At 41.6% G+C, this 21,249-nt stretch overlaps 2 protein-coding genes across 11 annotated transcripts in view; both read left to right on the top strand.

Annotated features, from left to right (window-relative positions):
• The window catches only part of AGBL4 (AGBL carboxypeptidase 4), a 964,275-nt gene that overhangs the window by 560,152 nt on the left and 382,874 nt on the right, over positions 1-21,249 (top strand). The window lies entirely within an intron of this gene.
• Positions 18,521-21,249, top strand: part of BEND5 (BEN domain containing 5) — a 31,082-nt gene continuing 28,353 nt past the window's right edge. For 2 of the 6 annotated variants that reach the window (XM_068953094.1, XM_068953092.1), the window contains exon 1: positions 18,550-18,874. In XM_068953094.1, the coding sequence (XP_068809195.1) occupies positions 18,658-18,874 (217 nt within the window). In that variant the 5' untranslated portion in view covers positions 18,550-18,657. Of the gene's footprint in view, positions 18,875-21,249 lie in introns of all 6 variants that reach the window. The other 4 variants (XM_068953093.1, XM_068953095.1, XM_068953096.1 and 1 more) reach the window with 4 other exon arrangements.

The following is a 21,249-nucleotide window of genomic DNA, read 5'->3' as shown; positions in this document are numbered from 1 at the left end:
GTATAATGGGATCTTTTAATAATCTCAAATGGCAGGACCTGCCCGCTTTGTACTGTCAAGGAAAGTTTGATTTACTCTTCTGGGCCTGCTCCAGGTCTTGAAGATGGTGCAAGTTTGGATTAGATTTTAACAAGGTAGAATAAGATGAATACATAACATGTCCTGATCCCATCCTTATGTCATTTGAATGTGCTGTGGTTGTTCTGAGTTTGCTATCGCCTGCTTTCTCAGTACTTCATCTGCTTTTCAAACTGCTGTTCACATACTGTTGGCTGAAAATGAATGAGGGAAAATACATTTCCTTACTGGTTGTGACCAAATTTATGACTATTGAGCCTGCAACTTTCAGTTATGATCTGCCCCATATATATAATAACACATTTTCTGCAGGTGATGAGTTTCTGTAGCTTGACGATGAACTGCAGGCAGCAGTTTGGTTTATTTTGTAATGCTGCTTTGTGTGTACCTGAAAATGGGTCATTTTTCTCCTGCAAGAATTACAACAGGTTTCTCCGCAGGGGAACAGTCAGCAGTTGGACTGCGTAGGGAAGGAGAGATGTGGCTGTTAGTTTTCCTCCGATTAAACTATCACTGTAGCTGGAACAAACCTACCCAGATGCAGACTTTAAGCTTGCCAGGTGAAAATTGTTCACTGCAATAAATAAAAAAGACGATGATGATGATGACATCTTTAACATTTATAGTGGGGGGGAAGGGAGATCAGTCAGTTCTGGTTTCTGGTTTTGGAATCACAGCAATTGCTTCCTTGTGTGACCTTTATAACAAGAACTGTCAAGCTTCATCCTGAATGTATCAGACTAGTATGGCATCAGATATTAATCCTGATGGAAAAGGATTAAGTGTTTTTCACAGGCACTGAGACAGGTTATCCTTTTTGGCCTGGCTCAGAGGTAGCAAGAGTGTCCCTCTGCAGACGCTGGTGGGGAGCAGTGTGTTCCCGAGAGGGCAGTGCCCAGACAACCAAGCATGGACAGCCGTTCTCACTTGGACTTTCTTTTCACTTTCCATTTGTTTCCGTTGGCTGAACGTGCTGCCTTTGAGGACTTGCTGCTTTGAGCGGCAGAGGTGGCTAGTGCCAGTCGTGGCTCCGAGCCATCCGTCTGCTAACAAGCTCTTCGAAACACCGAGCAAGAACACCTGAAGGAGCTTTAAAAGAAGTCTCTTCACCTTGTTCCTGGCTGCCCATTCTAATATTATGGTTAAAACTTTTTACCCAATGTGTTAATAAATAATATTTTGTCCTTAGGTATGGACACATGGCCAGTAACTCTGGTGTTTAGCAATATCTTATTAAGCTGTGGCTCAGCCGAGGGGCTTGGGGCTGGTCCTGCCCCGTGCTTGCCCGCCGCACTGTGCAGTACTGCGGTGATGCGTGGGGCAGGTCTGCAGAGGGTGAACTGGAGTGGCTTCAGCCACTTCAAGGGCAAATGATTTCTTGTAAATATAACTATGGGGTTCTTTGATTACAGTAAAAACTTTAATTGTACCAAAGCTTCTACTGGGGAGCTAATTAAACTTGCAGGATTGCACTGGGACACTGCAGCCCGGGCTCCTTTGCTGAGGTCCGTGTCATTAACATCATTCTTCGGTGTTGGTAGGCTCATGCATTGAAGAAATATGTGAGAAAGCATGGAAGTTTAAAATATATATATTTTAAGTTCTTCTGTATTTGCTTTCTGACTTGTGAGCATTTACCTACAGAGAATATATTATCTCAGATTTTCCAGAGAGCAACTTCTTCTTTCCTAAAGTATGTAGTATCAGTTGTTCCCTAGAAATGCATATTTTTCCCTGCTGCCACGGAAGGAGCCTCATGGGCTGGACACCTAACTTTCAGACAGCTAAAGTAAGGAAAAAGGAGAGAAAAAACCCTCTCTCCCTGACGGGAATGTAGAAATCTTTGCAAGCTGTGTCAGTTGCTTCTGCTCATTAGACCTGCAAACTCCCCAGTGAAAAATGACCTGAAAATAAATGCACAGTGGTTCATCTTTTTTCCTCCCTGGGTTATACCTTTAATTAATCTGAATCAGTTTACAAAATCTATTTTTACTGAGATTTAAAAAGCAAACACTTTGACTAATAAATCTAGCAGCGTGTGTACGGTACTGTTTGTGATTGTTGCTACTTAAGACCTGCCGGCAACTCAAATGTATGATTACTAATTGTCAAGGTTTGACTGAATGAATCGAAACACTGTAGTTTTATGGTAAGGAGGGGGGCCAGAAATTGAGCCCTCTAATTACTGCACTAGCTTTGAACTGATTCAGTGCAGTGCATAGAGGCATGTCAGTTTTAGCTGTAATAATTTTGAAAGGTGTCAGTAATTGAAGGTAGCATACATAGGCTTAACTGAAAAAAAGCCTTTAAAAAGGGCTTGGGTTTTTGATTTGGGTTGAAGTTTTTTGTTTGTTTGTTTGTTTTGTTTCTCCCTATATCCCTAAATCCTTTATGGACCTGAGGGAGTAGTATATAAGCACCAGGTGAAGGTCATTAGAAAAATGAGTCTATTGATTTCAGTGAAACCCAGGCTCAGCTCAGGTTATTGCATGCAAATTACAGAAAACGATGGTATAAATGTGAAGCAGAATTAATGTATGTTATTACAAGAAGTGCAGCCGTTCCATTTCCCTTGTCTTTGCAGTAGTGCTATATATTTCACGATACAAGCTTGCTGTTAACGCTCCACACTTGTTGCCTAGTTGCATTTTGATTTACTGCCATGCCCAGCTTTGTACCCATCTTCCCCGTTTATGTGCAAACTTGCGCTGCTGCAAAGAAAGGGACAGTAAAAATCCTTTAGCCTTCACTGTTGTAACTATCTTTAACTCATTTAAAACCGCATTTAATTCCTTCCTCTTTCTTTTACTTTATTCCTTAAAAAATTGCTGAATACAAGTGCACGTTTCTTTTCTTACTTTGGGCATCTTTGCAACTTCAAGCTGTATTTTGCAGGGGTATTCAAAAGATATTTTTCTCTCTTCTTTGTTCTTACTTCCTTGCTAACCGTACCCATACCTTTATCCGTTGTGTAGTCTAAAAGTTGTTCTGCACAGACTTGTTACCTTGAAGATCCATATCTTTCAGTAATGTAATAAGAACTTTAAAAAATAATATCATTCACTCTGGGAAGTTAAAGGCTTTTTTAGAATAACGTAGACACTATTTACAGAATGCACTGTTAAAAATATATCTTTAATATTCAGCAGGCAGTAAGTATTCAGGAAGACTAGGCCGGTCTGAGTCATTTTGCGCTACTGGGAAGCCCCTAGTTCACACTGGGCATACCAAGAGCCTTAACACAAGCCTTAGAATAGTTAGTGCCTTTCTCAATTACATGGCACTGTAAAAATAATCACCCAGATGAGTAACCAGATAGCTGACCTTAGACTGCTCCAGTACTGAAGTTAATTGTTTTTATAATAATCTCGCTTTATTCTGCACCAGGATTTATACATGATGTTGATGCCTTTTTAGGACAAATTTTTATCGCATGAGGAAGAATCTGAGTCTGATAATGTTCAGAGACTACAGCAAGAATTTTCCTAAACTCAGGCCTTTACTTACAGGGGCGTAGGTGGAGAGAGGGTTACTTTGGTTTTGATAGGGATGAGGAGAGATTTATTTTAACATTCTGGATGTTTTATTGATGGAAATGATTTTTTCGTATATCTTAGAATTCATATCTATCCATGAGATAGAATGGCCATAATGAAAATAACAGGCAATAAATATTCAGGCCATACTATTGCTGAACGACAGTTGAATTTTTCAGTGAAGTTTATGTATCCATCAGTGATACCCTGCAAATGTTAGCGTGTCTTCTGAAACTATGAGATTTTGTTAAATAACATTCAATTAATGAAATAACACGTCTTAGGCGAAATACCTCCAGCATGTACCATTCATCCCTCCAAAAGACTAACATCAGCCTCTAAAATGAGGTAAATGAAAGGCAATGACATGCTGTATTAAGGGGTAGAGTGCTCCTTTCAGTGCAAGGGTGTTCCGTCCCGGGATGCTTACTACGTGAGTTACTTAGATCAAATTCTTGTACAATTGCTTCATAGCATTGCTGACACTGCATGCTCACTTGCCAAAACAGGCACAGCGATCAGAGTCCAGTCTAGCAGACTGTCTGTTCTGCAGTCAGTGAGGTTTATGAGACTTTTTCGTAGATGTTATCTTCTGTATCCAGGCTTGGAACCAACAGCTATTACCAAAGTGCAATGGAGCGGCTAAAAATCACTCCTGCTGCTCCCACCTAAACCTCTTGAATCCTTTTCTTGCTTCCCTTTCTTTGCTGTGTTAGAACTGAGCCTTTTGTCCCTGCTGTCCAAGTCCTGCATAATCCCAGTCTTGTCTTTGATGCATTTCTGTATAATAATCTATCGCTACTGGTGCGTATACTTCTTCCCCTCTTGACTACATCATCATCATCGTCATTATGCAACTACCCCATGTCTTCCTGCTACACTTTTCCAAATGTTGTTTTTCTACTTTAGACTTATTTCTGAAGAGAACCGTCACCTGTTCTTGCACTTCTTACCTGCTTTGTCTCACGGACCACCTGTTGTCCTCTACCATCTAAATCTGAACCTGCAAAAACATAGTCAGATCTGCATTGGTAGTAGCAGTATCTTCATTAGTATCCGTCACAGATGTGAATCAGAGCTTGCTGTCCCAGCTGGATCGGTTGCTGGGCGCTTTAGCGGGCTTACTCATCAAAGCAAACACTACATCCAGTAGCAGGTACTTGCAGGATCCAGGATCATGCTCTAGCATGGTTGTCCCTTCTGGATAGGGAATGTGTCAGCGTTTTATAAAGGGATGCAAAAGTAAGCGTGGCCTATACAGAGTCATAATTAAGGCTGCTTCATCAGATGATTACAGGAATTTTATATTGCACTGTCATGATACAGCACTCTATGTGAAGTGTAAGCTTAGCATTTATGAAGAACAACGAGGATGAAAAAACATGGGGGAGCGGTGCCAAATGGTGCTTGATGTGGTAGCTCTTTATGTGGATATAATGCCCATCTTTTTAGAAATATTATTGAGAACAAAAAGATGTTCCTGCAGTTTCTTTCCCAAATTTTAACTGCTGCTTCTGTCTTTTAAACTCTCTCCCAGTTTGTGTATATGATAATTAGGATTTATAAGTACCTTTGCCTTTAAATTCCAGCAACTATTTTCTCTGTGAATTTTGTATGAGCATCAAATTGTTGAACTGTTTGACAGACTGAAAAAAAAATTCAGAATGAAGCTCAAAGGACAAGAATTCTCCTTTATTCAATCTAGAAAACAATACTATAAAATATTACATCAGCTGTTGGCAGCTGTAGGTTTGCCTGCCAGTTAATTTACTATCACAAGTGTTCCAGAATCCTTTGTAATCCAGCCATTGCTATTTATACTCCTGGTGATTTATTTAAAGACTCAGTACACATCAGTGAAAGGCACCAAAAAAAGCAAAACAAAGATTAGTTGGCTGAAAGTGCATGAAATAGAGAACAAAACCCCCACAATGCAGTTGAGACAAAATTTATACACAATAAGTAACTAAAAAGAGACAATAGCTTTATTTTTCAACTCATCATATAGGAGCTAGAGACTCTGATTTTGGCACCAGGCAGTTCCCATCAAAGGCTCTTAAGAGCAGAGAAACAGGTGTCTAGTGGCAAGTGAAGGAAATTAGAAGTCATGACACCTGAATTGAGATCACAACCATGTCTCTAACTTTGTGTCTGGAGAAAAAGTTATTAACTGCTTGATGCCTCAGTTCATCTTCTGGCTGTAGTGGTACCCAGCTTGCAACTGTTAAAATGATTGCTTATTTATGTTTTTCCGCAGAGAACTGTAATCATGCAAGGCGACTTTATTATGGTTTTTGGAAAATGCAAAGTTAAGAAAAAACTATGAAGGATTGTGTAGTGGAGTGCAACATTTTTAGCGTTGAGTCTTTAGGTCATTCTGAAGCAGGGATTTGAGCAGTGTCCCTTAGGATTTGCTGTTATACATGCTGAAATGATCAATCAAGAATAAAAAATGGACTGTTCTCATCTCATAGATCATTTCACAGTGAAACAGTTAAACTCTTGGCTGCTTTCTGAAAAACAGAGATCTGCATTAATAAGGTGACCTTATCAGAGCTACCCCTGGAGGGAAGGGAGGGAGAAAAAAGGTTGAGGAAAGAAAGTGAATCCTATTGTTAATCTTTTTTTCAGGGAGACTTAGATTCCTGAATGCAAATTACTTTATATTTAAATTGGGTGCAATCACAAAAGGTTCATGTCTACAACTGACAGTTATTTCATTAGCTGACTCATGGAGCTTTGCAAATGGCTTCTAGTGTTAACTTTCCTTGAATTTGTTTTCTTTGTTCTTAGCAGATCTTGCAACAGTGATCATTCTGATTAATGTATTCAGTGCTCTGTTTGATTCATGTTTTCTTGCAGCAGGCAGCGTCCTGGCCTGGGTAAGGTGAGGCTGCAAGGTGGCTTTAGTGTTTCTCTGGTAGTGCTGATCTGATGGGCTGGCTTCCAGCTGGAAATGAGAGAAGCATGAAGGCCGCTGTAATGTATTTTGCATGGTAGCGGCCCCAAACACAAGTTAAAACAGACTTGCATCAACAGACGTGGGATAGGCTCAGCCACATCCCTCTAGGACAGCAGAAGGGTGTCGCATGGCTTGGTGCCACTGGAATATCACCCTTCTACCGCTGTGGTCCTCTCAGGGCCAGGTACGCTGGCTTTGCGCCTACATTCAGATAGGTTGTGGTTCAGAGTGGCACACTGCATCCCAAAACTAGAGCTTGCGTGCTCATCTCTTGAAATTGCTCCAGTATTAATTTAAGTATCAATTCTGGGGGAAGGAGAACGCCTAGGCTAAAATTCAGCATATCTAGCTCCAGGCACGTGAAAACTAGGTGTCCAGTTTGAGCTAGACCTTGAGGAACCAATAATCAATACAAAAGGAGAGAGCAGTTCTTCCTATCCCTAAATTGATGGGTAGTCTCTCCCTCTGGAGATGGTGGCCCTCCATTGACCTAAAAGATTAGCTTAAACTAACTGCTGTTTTAATAACCTGAAATGAAGACCAGTCCTGAAGAGCATAATGAAACTATAAGCATCAGTGTAAAAACCAGGTATGAAAACTGCTTGATTAAATGCCCCAGGTACACATCCATTGTGCGAGCAAGTGACCTGAGGCCTGCAAACTCTTTTTCTCTTTTCTTTTTTATTTCTTTTACTCACCATCGCATTTTTATTCCTTTCAGAACTTTCTGACGTTTGTTATTGCACTCAGTCTGCCGTTCCCTGTTGAAGCTTCTTCTTTCCTTGCTTTTTCAAACTCTTTCATCAGCGCCTCCAGCATTACATTGTTCTTCAATCTGCAGCAAGCTCCTAGTCCTAAAATACAAAGACCTTGGTGGCCTGGGCCTTAGTTAATTCACAAGTCACTTGTCTCCGTTACCCTCCCCGAGAGTTGCAGGCTTCAGGAATCTTTTCGTAGAGGGATCCCAAGACAAAGCGTTGGAGACACAAAGGCAGAGCCTTGGCAATAAAATCAGAAGGCCTCAAGGTCTAACCACCTGTGTTCCTTAATGTAAAATACTGCTTTGAAACTGTTGTTCATATGCAAGTGGTGTGAACTCATCGGAAGACTTTTTACTTCCTCATGAATATTTTAAATCAATTTTCTGTTTTTATAGGAAATCTTACATGCAGAGGGTTTTCTAAGAGATGTTTATTTTGTTTGTGAACAAAAAGGTTTGTAATCCTTTTCAGGATCAGTTCTTTTTTTTTTTTTAACCTAATTTTACGTGGTCAACCGCAGAAAAAAAAGGAAAAAATAGTCTGGAGGGTGACTCTGGGGGAGACTCTGAGAGAAAGTAGTGGAAATGGACATTATTTTCTGCTTCACAAGTCAAAGTATTTTTCCCTGTTGTCATTCTTTTAATTCAAAATAGTAAATATGAAAGAATTTTTTAGCCTTTTTCTCAGACTTATTTACTTCTTGGCAGTGGATGTTTAAATTTCAAAGTGAGAGAGAAAAGTAGGCATAGATGGGAATGAGCATTAGAGAAAGATGATAATTAGTGGACACTTGAACCTCAAGGAGAAGGGAATAACAGAATGACTCAAAGCATGTGAACTGAAACTAGATAGCATTGTTCCTTTTCATTTCAACTGTAAATAGATGTACGGCTCTTTACACAAACATTTTTAGGTAAAATTCCATCAAACTACTTATTCACACAAAACATAGATAAAACAAGTTTTGGACAACGTAACTAGACAGGAGAAACTTCCAGTTGATCTGAAAAAAATATCCTGAGCTCTTTGTCCAAGATAATATTATTAAATGCATAGAAATGTTCAATATGCAAAATACTAAAGAAATAAAAAATTTTTTTCTGCTCAGTTTGTTTTAAATGTTTTTATGCCGAAGTGGTAGACTTTCAGAACACTGTGACAGAGAGCTGTTACTGTGAACAACAATTTCAATGGTTTTGGTTGAGTTCTAGCTTAACGTATGAATCCCACGTCCTTGCTGTCACGAAATCTCCATTTTACCACTTTTGCAATAGTGCTGGCATATGTCTCCAGCTGTCTCTTGCTGACATAGAATTGCTTGTGATTATCTGATGCTGAGCTGTTCTACTCTGTTTTTGTGTTTTTAATCTCTCCAACAATACCTGAACATGCTGTGCAGATCGTGATTATTGGGGAAGAATACAGTCATCTTTGAAATTTACTGTCCCACACAGAACATTCGAAATACTTATGATCTTTAAATCCAGATTGAATGTGAACTAGATTTCTTTCTGATTTCATAATTTAACATTGCAGACTGTTGACTTATTGACTGTAATGTTAGCATTTTCCAGATTGGCAGACAAATTGCCTTGTAGGAGTGTCTATGTGTGTATTTATATATCATCCAAAGGTTAAACTATAGAATGTATTTTAATTGCCTAGCGATAACTTGGTAACTTAAATAACTAGGACCATAACTTCTAAACTTAAAAGATGAAAGTTGGATACTGAATTCCATGTTGCTTTCCAAGTAAATAACTCCCCCCCATACTGATTACTGGCAGCCTTCCATCGTCATTTATTGAACAAGTATCCCAAAGACATAGATGCCATTTTAGAGGGGTTTTTCAGACAGAAGAAATTCTTGTAATATTCTTCTAAGGCTTACTAAGCATGGATTTTATATTGATCTGGCTATTTCAGAGAGTAATGTCATTTAAAAACAAAACATGAAGTATTTAAAATGGGGTATTTGTATGTAAATGAATTTCTTTCATTCCCAATTGACTTAAAATCTAAAGATGTAAAAAACCAAACCCCCAAACAAACTAAAATATATAACACGCAATAGGAGAACGGTATGTATGCTCACTGAGAGTGTTTTGTCAGAGGAAACAGAACCTTGCAGGTAGTTGAGGCATTTAAGAATACTAAGAGTAAATAATTGTTACTTACATTTCTTACTTCCTATTTCAGCAACATTTTTCTCTTAGAATATAAACCCAAAAATAAATTACTGTGGAGTAACCAGTTTCCTGCAAATCAGCTGATTTAGAGTAACTGCCTGTATATGTGCTCTTACTATTGGTAAATATGAGTTAATTGAGAGTAGTTTAGCTGTCAGCAGAAGAAATGTTTTACCCTGCAGTAGCTTGGTCACCTGCTATGCTTTTACCTTTACAAGCGAGCCATAAGAAGTCAGCTGGAGTATAATCCATGGAGCCTGAGATTTGGGGACACGTGCATTCCTGTCCTGGAGGTTTGTCTTAGGAAAATTATGTATGTCTAGCTGAAGAATAGGATTTTTTTGAGCTGCAGTTGCAGAGTAGGGCAACACCAGACAGCTCGCTTGCTGGGTACAGGCCCTGGCTAGGAGATTAGCGATAAAAAATGGGAGAAAATTGTGATCCTCTCCTGGCCTCGTTGGCCAATTTTTAAAGGAATCTCCCCTAATCAATCTTCCAGATTGAAGTTTGCATATACCTACCCTCAGGTGAGACTTCCAGGCAGGGACACTAGGAAGAGCGAGGTATCCTCCTGCCATCTGTGCTCCTGAGGTGGGTGGACGTTGAAACACGCTGTGCTCCACGGTGTCTATTGCCTGGGTTCAGGGCACCTCCATGCATGGCGCTAACATCACGTGAGGTCTCCAGAGATACACCTCCAGCGTTAGACAATAACTCTGTGGGATTTCTTGGGCTGTGATTTTTGCATGTTTGTGTTTCAGTTGCGCCGGCGTCCTTCCTGGGGTCCAACCACTCTTCAAGTCCAGTGGGCAATGTGGAATATCAGTGGGACTGTTTACTGGGCTTGTTCTTGGGGATCAATAGCTTTTTTTTTTTCAAAACTGTGATAGTGGTTAGAAATGATTTCAGCCAGTCTGCGGGAAGCCATATAGAATCAAAATATCTGTGTCATAACTAGTCTGTAAAATCAGTGAAATGCATCTGTGGATGGTAGCTGATCACTGAGGTAAATACAGAAGCCTCACTACAACAAAACTGCTCTCTCCTCTCTTTGTTAAATTATAATTGGTGTCTTTGTTAGTAATCACACCGTGGGATTAAAGACTGACTTGCCTCTGGACACTGACTATGCCTTTGATGGTGGAGACAGTCCCTGCAGGTGAAAGGCAAGGCAGATAATGTGTCTACTCAACTGTCCTGAGTTGCTAAGAAATGTGTCAATTCATCACTTTTCATAAGTGAAAATTTATCTAAAACATTATTAGCTCACTTTCTGACCAGTTAACTTTTTTAAGCAATATCTTAAGCTACTGCACTGCCCTGCTGCTGTTTTTCCCCTTGAAGAAAATTCAAGCTTTCATTCTACTGTCCTTTCTTTTATCTCTCGTGGTTTTGGCTAAAAACTGTCGGTGTGCTATATATTTATGTTCACTAAATACTGTAACATATTCTCAGGAGTAACATCTTTTACTTGTGATATAATATGTGTTGTCTTCCCACTTATCTTATCTTTTCTATTTTATTACCTCTTATATGTACTAGTAAATAAAAACAGAGGGAATTTGGAGTATATAAGGCATTGGGAGGAAATTCTGTGTATCATATCAGAGCATTTGAAGGATTATGGAAATAGTTACAGCTCCTCAATCCATACACTAAGACTGAATTTAGGGATGGACACAACCCCTGTCTACTCTAGCTATTCCGGAAGGACTGTTTTTTGCAATATTTTCTGTCCTCAGAATAGTAAAAACAGTTCTGATGAATTTAACAAAGTCTGTATATGGCAATCCCCCAGTTTTATTTTCATTGACATTATTTTTTCATCAGTTTGGACTCTGGTATATCTGCAGATGGTGTATGTTCAAAATACTGGATTGCTGTGTTTTTACCTACAAACCTTATAAAGGAAAAGAAATACCAGACTATGCGTACAAGCATCAAAATTTGATTATATGCAGGATCTAATCCCAATATCACACCATCCTCACCGAAAAGTGTTGCAAGAATATTCCAATACATATTCTGAATGGTGTGTTTCTCTGAAATCATCTTGCAGAATACCTATTCCTACCACAAGAAGATCAGTATATTGAACTGAATAAAAATGTATACATTAAATTGGTTATTCCAATGTCCAGCTTTCATGTTTGTAGAGAATTTAAGCAGGAGGCAATATAACCTGAGCTTTGTTTTATTGATAAGAGAGGCTAATGTGAGTTACAAAATAGGAAAGAATGAATCATGTATGAACTTGATAGAGCATCTTAAAAGTATTCATGTTAGAAAAGTACTTAAAGGGAACCTCAAACTTGAAAATTTCCCTTTGGATTAAAAAAAATTAGAAATAAAAAAGAACTATAGTTTCTCTAGGGTATTTCAGTACAGCTATTTTTTATGAAACAAAGCATTCTTTGTTATGAGGAAATATAGTGACAGCCTCTGAAAGACCCTCCTTTCTGATCACACTTTTTAGAAAAGATCCTGATTCCCCTGAATGTTAAATATTATTGCACAGTAAATGTTGCTTAGGCTTTTATGGAAAATAATAGCAAAGCATGGGGATTCAAAAAATCTCTTGGGCTGTCAGCTTCCTATGCCATTTTCTATTTTGAGGGCAACACCTTCCGTGTAAGCGGGACGAAGACGAACGCCAGTGTTTCTTTGCTGTGTGAGATTACTGTGTAGTTCCTGTTCTCACAAGAACAAGAATTCCTGTTGGCTTTTGTTAAGGTCTCTTATAGTTAACACATGTTATGGATTTGTGGGAGTTAGATGAGAGCTACTCATCACAGTTCAGGAATTTTTTTTTTTTAATCCATCTACCAGCACAGACTAGGTGCAAGTTTATCTGGATAATCTGTAAATGATACAGATGTCTGGTCTCCGTAAAAGTGGAGAGGTTCACAAAGTGCAGTAAAGGCTGTCATACCAATGAGCGCTTGTATGTTCAGTTTCTGCGTTAGTCTGGCACTTATGACAGTGAAGAATTATGTGCTTTTAATTTAAATGTGATTATTAACAAGACAGAGCTGAGGAAGATGCTTTTCTGAACTATTCCAGTGATTATTCCTGTCCTGTGTAATCTCCCACTCACCTTCCGCAAAGGGGATTTTACATGCCCACATTAGCTGAGATTCTCGAAAAGAGTTGTTGGTCCATTTCTGATTATGACTTTCATTAGAAGGAGAAAACTTCTCTTCTGAAATGGTGAGATGTGGGCACTAATTACTGGGAATATTTGCTAAAAACTCACTTTATACTGAAATGTAACCTTGGCTTGAAAGGAATTAGAAAGAGTATGACAAGAATATGAATTAAATAGCACTGATGTTTGAGAACATACCTCTTCAGGCAGTTTTCAGTTGGAGTCTGTCCTTGCTTTTGAAACACTCTTTCTGATGCTGCTGATTGTCAAGAACCTTCCAAAAAGGCAAGATCTGTCTCTAGAGTCTGTCCAGTCTCCGGCCAAAATCAGCCATCTGAACAAACCCGGAGGTGTGAGAGGGCAGAGATTTCATTCTAGCAAAACCGTAGTCGGCAGTAGTTGACCTCTTTTTTTCTACTGTGTGTATCCCAGATCATTTGTGTGAAGAACAACCTGTACGGTTATACACAGAAAAGGGTTGCAGGATTGTCCTCCCTGTCAGTGTGAGATACAAATGCCAGTGCAAGATAGAACAGTGCTGTGCAGATGTGAGAATAGGAAACTGAAACAGAAATATTATGAAAATAGGCCATTAGTAGCCTCTTAAGCTCTGTTTATAGCATAATAGGACTTGGTACATAATCGTGGGTGGATACTTTTCTCTGAGGCCTGAAGGTTACAAAAAGACTATAGTCCTTGCTAAATGAAAGCCACTTTGTCACCTAAGGTCATCTTTGTCATCTAATTCCTGCAGTGGAGCAAAATCTGTGTCTGTAAAAGCTACTTAGAGTGATCTCATATTGGTAAAATAACTATCAAAAGCCAGGGAAAAGGATGGTTTAAAAAAAAAAAAAGAAGGAAAGAAAAACTCAAATCCAATGTCCAAATTTCCAGATAGAGTGGAAATGTATAGGCTGACACTACCAGTGGGTGGTAGTGGATCTGAGACCAGCAGCAATCATCTGGGGTCCACCAGCAGCGATGCCTTCAGAGCAGTTCTTGAAGATCGTTGCAGTGGTACCAAAAGGGCACGTTCTGAAGGTGAGTCCATGCACAAGTAGATCAAACAAAATGCCATCTTTCCTAGTTTTCTCTCAGACAAGAAGTTTATAGGATGGAAAACAGCATACTGCCTGAGTACAAAAGATGGCATTTAGCAAGATTTTGAATGATGCACAGCAGGGTGGGAGCTGGGAGTCATGGCAATTTGAGAGTCATTTGCCGCTCCCAGACAACCTAGCTCCTGGCTCCCGCTGAGCCAGGAACGCGGTGAGAGCGGGGAACTGCTACCTCACACAGAGGCAAGACAGCACCCACTGGCAGCGTCTCCTCTTCCTGTTGACTTTCTGTGGGCACATTTAACCTGTAATTTGGAAAAGGAAAACACAGTCTGGCACACAGTCTTGAAGGGCTGCCAATCCCAGATCTATCCATTGCGCAGCCTGCCAGAATGGGAAAGATAAGTATCTTACAGACCTATATCCACAGCAACAGACAGCAGAATTTTATCTTTTCAATACCTATAAAAACACAAAGAAAATAATTAATTTCCAGTTTTGTAACAGTAGGAATGACCTGTAGGTCAGAATTTTGAACAGTTGATGACTGCCTGGCTTCTTTTTTGGCCCTTGGTTTCTCCAGCCAGTCATTCATTAATAGTGAGGAAAGTGCCTTCTCCAGTGGTCACTTTTGCTCAGTCATTACTTTTTCATGCTACAGAACATACCAGCTACCTCTGGGAAATAAATGTTTCCTATGCGAATGGATCCATGAAGTGTTTTTTAGGTTTCATTTATTTGAAAGAATATTCTGGTAGGATGTGAGAGTTTAATGTAAAAGATGATTGAATATTATCCTCAGCCCCACTAAAGGCTACATTACTCTCAGGAATTGGGACTAAATAGCCTTGCAATGCTGCCTTTCCTCTTCTGGGGATGGTTTTAGGCTGTAGATTTCAAAAGAGTAATCTTAAGAATTTATCTGTGTAATCTAGGTTCCAATACTATCCTCCTGGTGTTGGAGCACTTTAGAAATTAAATGCGGACACAAATATTTTCTCCTCCATCTTCTAGAATCATATAGGAATGGACCTTGTTTTTTTTTGGCTTGAATTTTATGTGTAATCATTGTGATGCTGATGGCAAAGTGTGGCAATGGTTTCTTGGGAGTCAAAAATTATTTTAAAAGCTAAAGTCGGAAAAACCTTCAGGAATCCCTGCCCCACTCTGTTTGTCTAGCTGAAGATTGCCTTCTGCCAAAAATCTTCTCCATTTCAAAACACCTAGAAGTTGTATGTGATTTTTTGACTTTTTTTAGAGGAAGATTCACTTATACTTGGAAATGACTTCATCTTGTACTTTATTATGAGATTAAAAACGAGGTACTGTGGAATGGATCGATTAGAGGTATTTTCTGACCAGAGACAATCTATTGATCATATTCTTGGTAGAAATTAACTAGATTATGAGTGGATTGTATGCACGTGCATACATAAACTTTTGAACAGTGTTCGATTCTTGTGCATTGTTATTTGAGTTGTTCTTTAAGCTTTAAAACTTTAAATGCTACCGTTAAAATACAGTGAGTTACCTACTGTGCCTTTGGTCACTTCTCATCACTATCTAGAGAACTGTGGATATCTCTTTTTTTGAGAGTGTATTTGAGCTTTGAAACGATTGTTTTAAGAAATGCATTGTTTGAAGGATAAATTCGCAAAAAAGCAATAAAGTTTTCTAAGCAGTATATTTAAAGTGTAGGGATTCCTAATAGTAGTCCAGTGTATGGCTATTGTTGAGTTGTCAAGTAGCAGCGAAGCTCTTCACTTAGATGGTGAAAGGAAATGGGAATTTCTCCATCAGTAGATTAAAAATCAGTATGGTGCCCCTTGATGGTTTCACACTAAACATTGAAGCAACATGACTGATGAGACTAATTTTAATGTTTTGCCGTGAAAGTGAGTTTGCACCTGGGTAACTATTGTTGGTACTATCCGATTTTCATTTTGAATCTTTAAGGGAAAACACAGAGCGCACATCAAAACAACAGGCATCATCTTTTGCTTTAGGACTTTCTTTTTCAAGAAAAATAACAGCAGAAAAATATAGGTAGTGTTCTAGGAAACAGTCACTCAGAGCTCCAGGACAGCCTGTGACCATACTTTGTGGTTTCCTGACTCCTGGAGTGACACTTTTACTTTTTAAGCTGTGGCTTTACTTCTATTTTGAAAGTATGACAGGCTGCTTTTCAGCAGGGTTGTGTTTGTTGTTTCTAAAAGGCTGGACTTGCTAGAGGATTTAAATCTGGTGAGCATTCAGTAATTCCCTTATCAAAGAGTTTTAAACCTACACCTTTAAAATAACTCTACATCTTTAAGCCTCAAGCTAACATTGTGTTCGCTGGCTAGCCATTGTTAAAACAAGTGGCTAACCACGAGTAGAAATGCTGAAGGTCCAAATGAAGGGAGTGCTGATACTTGTGCATTTGTGCTCTGTGCTTAAATGGATCTTTTCCCCAGCTTCACCCTAACCAATGTCTATTATGTATGGGTTTTAAAGCCAAAAATTAGCACTGTTCCTTGTGGGCAGAACAGAAATGTATAGGATTGATATTTTTTCTTTAGCATTGTAATGCCTTCTGGTTCAATGTGTGTGCTAGGGACCAAGTGTAAACATGCAGTCTCTCATCCTGACCCTTAATCTGTTCCCAGAAATGCCTGTCAATGGGAAATTGTGAAACAGCCTTTCTAAAGGATTTGAGATCCATTTTTGCTGCTCATACAAAGATCTCTTTGGAGCAGCCTTTGCCATAACTGAACTTGGACATGTAAAATGTTGCAAATAACAGTTTACAGTGTTCCTTTTCTAAAACAAAAACAAAACCAAAAAAGCAACTGTGATACTAGTTGCCTTTACATGAATATTTTTAGTTTCCTTTCATTGGGGCAAATTACCCAGGTCTGCTTGGCACTTGAAGAGATTGTTCCTCTTCCAAGGCTACCCTAATTTTTATGTCCTTAGTTTCTCTTCCTTCATTTTTCCTGTTATTTCCAGTTTCTTCATTTTTCTGTGTTTCTTTCCCTTGATAGCAGTCCTAGACGTTGCTAATAGACTTTAGCTGCCAAGGAAACACAATCTCAGTAAGACTCAGTGTACCAAATCTTTCACTAGCCAGTGAACTTAGTGGGGCAAAATTGTCCATTGTGTAATTCTGACAGAGTCCATGGAGTAACTCCAGCTATTGGTCTGTCCTGTTGTCTTTCTGCAGCTCCTTCTACCTCTATTATTGTAACATGAGGTAGGGGAGATATGATCGCTACAGCAGCTGTTATTGTTTGATCAGCAACGCAATCTTTGCCGGAATTTCATTTCCCTTGCAGCCTAGCTGCTAGAATACATTTGTCATCCATACCTTGTAGCAGAATTATATTTGCCTGTAATGACATACCACTCTGGCAATACTTTATTGTTAACATGAAGTACTGGCATTTAAATACCAAATCTTAAACTGAAGTATTTGCAAAACTCTGTAATTGCCAAAATAATAAAGCTCCCATTATTGTATGGGAAGTTTACAGCTTGTTACTGAAATACTTTTATCAGCTTGCACAGCTACAGCACACCTGTTATGTATCCCTTATGTTTTCATTTTTTAAGAGATGGACTCCTAAGCTGGACGTAACGATAGGTTTCTGATACTTCAGTTGTTTTCAGCTTGTGGTCCGCTTCTGTGGACTGTTTCTAAAAGGTACCTAAGAAAAACAAGTTCCGTATGGTTAAACTCAGTGTAATGGGTATAGACACCACTGGAAATGCTTAGAAAGACGCAAACCACAAAACACAAAATCTTCTGGTTTCATCTTGTGTTGGCCTTTTACAAATACAAAACCGGCTATGTGCCTACCCTGATGTTTATTATTCCTTCTGGTATTTTTTTTTTTGGCTTTAAATAATTCTCCTGGTATTATTGTTCTGCTCCTAAGACTGACTGGGTAAAACAGATCTCAGCACTGGAAACATGGAAAAGAGTTAACAGTGAGCCATGAGGAATGCTGCTACGTTATTCATTTTTCACACAGACAGCTCAAGACAGCCATATGAAGTATAAACATGTTTCCAAAAGGTTGGGAGTTTGCCTCTGCTCTCTAAACCTGAAAAATTGATGGTGCCTAAGCTTTGTTCTCACACAGACTCTCACTTCCTGGTATTGGGGGTTGGGGGGGAGGGGGGACAGCTTTGGTTTCCTCCAGCAAAGACCACTGGACATCAATCATCATAGGGTAGGGATGGTTCTGCATTATTCTAAAGGCTTTCTTGTAAAAAATGAATTACCAAGGTTTTGTTGGCCGTGGCAGATCCCATCTGTTCTCGAATGACCACCGCCCGCCACTGGCCCGCCCTGACCCTTCTCCGTGCGCTCGCTGGGCCTGGCCTGGCCTAGCAGACCGCCCGGTGCGCCCTTCACCAAGGCAGGGGGAAGAGCTGTGCAGCCTGCTTCTCCGGAGCAGGCGCAGGCAGGTTTCTCCCCGGGGAAAGGGCTTCCCGGGGCCCTTCCCGCGGCCGCAAAGCCTCCCTTCGGCCTGCAGGCCGCCATCTTCCAGGCCGAGGGACGGCGACGCCGTCTCTGCGAGGCTCCCCCCGCCCCGCGGAGGGACCCGGGCCTGGGGCGCACGGGGGGGATGCGGCGGGCAGGGACGGCCCAAGGCCAGGTGCGAGGCCGAGGCCCGGCGCGGCGGGGCCGGGTCGAGGCGATGCCGGCGCGGCCGCGGCCGCCGTTTGGGCTTGGCCCCAGCCCGCCCCTCGCCGCGCTCCGGCCCGGCTCGCGTCGCTCCGCGCTGGATTGCTCGGGTCTGCCTGGAGCCGGCTCCTGCCGGCTCGCCGCGCGCCCAGGCAAGCTCAGCCGAGCGCAGAGGCGGATTTTCAGGAACAATAACAGTGCGAGGGAGTGCGGGACCCGGCGCGCCTGCCCCCTCCCGCCCCCGCGCACCATGTACGCCTTTGTGCGGTTCCTGGAGGACAACGTCTGCTATGCGCTGCCCGTCTCCTGCGTCCAGGACTTCAGCCCCAAGTCCCAGCTCGACTTCGACAACCAGAAGGTCTACACGGTGTACCGCAACCCGGAGGAGGCGGAGGAGGAGGACGAGAGCCCCGGCGAGTGGGGCGACCGCCTGCTGCTGCACAAGGCCCAGATCCTGGCGCTGGCAGGTGAGCGCGCGCGGGGGCGGGGAGGCGGCGGCGCCTCGCCGGCGGGCGGCCGTTGGCCGGGAGCGGGGGGGGGGCGGGGAGGGGGAGCCGGCCGGTTGGGCGCGGGGAGGGGGAGGCCGGGCCAGTCAAAACCCCAAATACCTCCCTGTTCCCCGCCGGGAGGGAAGGTGTGAGAGAGGGGGAGGGGGCGGCGGCATCGCGCCTACACATGCTCAGAGCCCGGGCGGCACATGGCGGCTGTGGGGGGCGGGGGGGCGTTGCTGAGGTGGGAGGACGCGGCTCCCCTCCCCTCTCCCCCCCCCCCCAACGCCTGAGGGAAGGGGGGGCGCGAGACCTGCCCCCCCCCGCCCCGCGCCGGGCAGCGCTGCGGCCCCAAACTCTCTCAGCCTGGCCCTCCTCTGGAAGAGTTTCTAAAATAATCATAAATCTGGTGGCAGTAAGGCTCGGTGCCACGGCAAGAGTGAAATTAGAAACTTCACCAATTAAAAAAAAAAAAAAAGTTAAGTTTTTTTTTTCCAGACAATATATTTATAGCGTGTGGAGTCATTTATACCTTTGCAGTGGGGCAGCGTCTTGCCAAATTAGAGCGGTGCTGGTTTATATCCGCTTTGTTAGTTTAAGTGACTTCATAAATTGGAAGGCGATGGTGGAATCGGACCTTTGCGTACTGTGCTTGTTAAGCCTGGTTTTGCTGCATCGGGTTTGTTTCATGTTTTACTTGTGTATGTTTCTCTAGCCAAGGAGGCCTGTTCAGTTGCACGTTAAGAAATAAGCACCTATTTTGGCCGTTTAAAAGAATTCAGTCTTCGTAAGATAGTGTTTGTGTTATATGTATCCCCAGATCATGACTTGCTGGCAGCACACTGCCTTGAAGGCTTTTTGAAAAGTCTTGAAAGAAAGCAAATGAAAGTCTTAAAAGAAAGAAAGAACACAAGCAAATAGCGCTATAGTCAGAGTTGACCTAGAAAGGAAGTTTGATGTTTGTAACAAATTACTGGCTAGAATAGGCAGCAACCATTTGAAATGTCAATCTGAGTAGCAGAGAGGACTTTAGGTTCTGATCCTGGCCTTTCCACTCGGGGAGAAATACTGTTAATGTCTGTTTCCCCAGATATACGATGAGCATAATAATGTTTGCTCTCTTTATGTTTTATGTTGAGTTTTGAGAAGGCAAGGCCTAGTTCTCATCTCTAAAGAGAGCACCTTAAAAGTTATGTAAAGCTAGGGAGGCGTGTGTTTGTTTTTTAAGTAAGGATTGGTAACTAACGAACCAGATCAGCATGGCGATCCCTTTTGTCCATGACTCAGACAGTGACCTGTACCAGTGTCCTGTCTCCAGTAGTGACATAAGCAGATGCCTGGAAAGCATAAGAAACAGGCAAGCATGTATATTGTTTCCTTGTAAGGCTTTCCCAATTTTGGAGTCTTTGCAATTCAAGAAAATTGTAAGAACTAACATGATAGCCTGATAGAGGAATGGATCCATTCCTCTAAGTTTATGTTGTCTTATGCCAACAGGTGTTTTATGTGTCACATTGTAACAGAGTGCAACTGCCCTTCCCCCTCCCCCCTCCCCCCCCCAAATCTCAAGCCCAAAGTGTGGCAAAGTACAACTACCCCTCTCCCTTATCTCGGGCTCCAGCTGACTGCAAATAGCTGACAGTGCCCAGGGCCGACCAGGAGGAACTAGGCGATACTGGTTGCAACTGGTGAGGCCAGAAATGGGCATGAGGTCAGCAAAAAAGGTACATTTTCCCCAACATGGCATGAGATCAGCAAAAAAGGTACATCTCCGCACCAAATACTGTATGACCATGAGTCAAACTCTGCCCATAAATAGTGCTGCCTAGAGCCCATTGAGCTCTCCTGCACAGCAGCTGGCTGCATGGTAGTGAATCTCCCCTTGAGTTGGGACACCTCTCAAGGTTAGTCTTTGAGGTCGAGAGATTCCTCACCTGTGACGGATCCTTGGTAAGTGACTAATAGCGTGCTGAAAATTTCCAGACTTTGCCAAATTGCATCTCGGATTGATTGTGCACGTAATCCTTAGACATAAACCACTGACCAGGTCTGGGACTAAGATTGGATTCAGCCGCACCTAGACTCCTCTCTGAGAAGGAGTTTGGAAAGCAAGAGGGTCCATTCTGAACATTGTGACTCAACGGGAGGGTCTCCCTGACGATTTCATCTGACCCTGCCCTTCATGTAGTAAATAACTGAGTGTACCTTGCCATCGAGCCTTGTTAAACCACTGTCTTATTTACCGTCAAACTTTGTTAAGTCACTGTCTTAACTCCATAAAACATACTGCTGCTTCTCTCATATGAGTGAGGTGCATCACTCATGCATGACACCCATCTATGGCAGAGGAGTAA

The sequence above is a fragment of the Struthio camelus genome, chromosome 8, assembly GCF_040807025.1.
Source record: "Struthio camelus isolate bStrCam1 chromosome 8, bStrCam1.hap1, whole genome shotgun sequence".
Taxonomy (NCBI): domain Eukaryota; kingdom Metazoa; phylum Chordata; class Aves; order Struthioniformes; family Struthionidae; genus Struthio; species Struthio camelus.
Note: the sequence above shows the minus strand (reverse complement) of the source record. Positions and strands in the feature narration are given on the sequence as shown.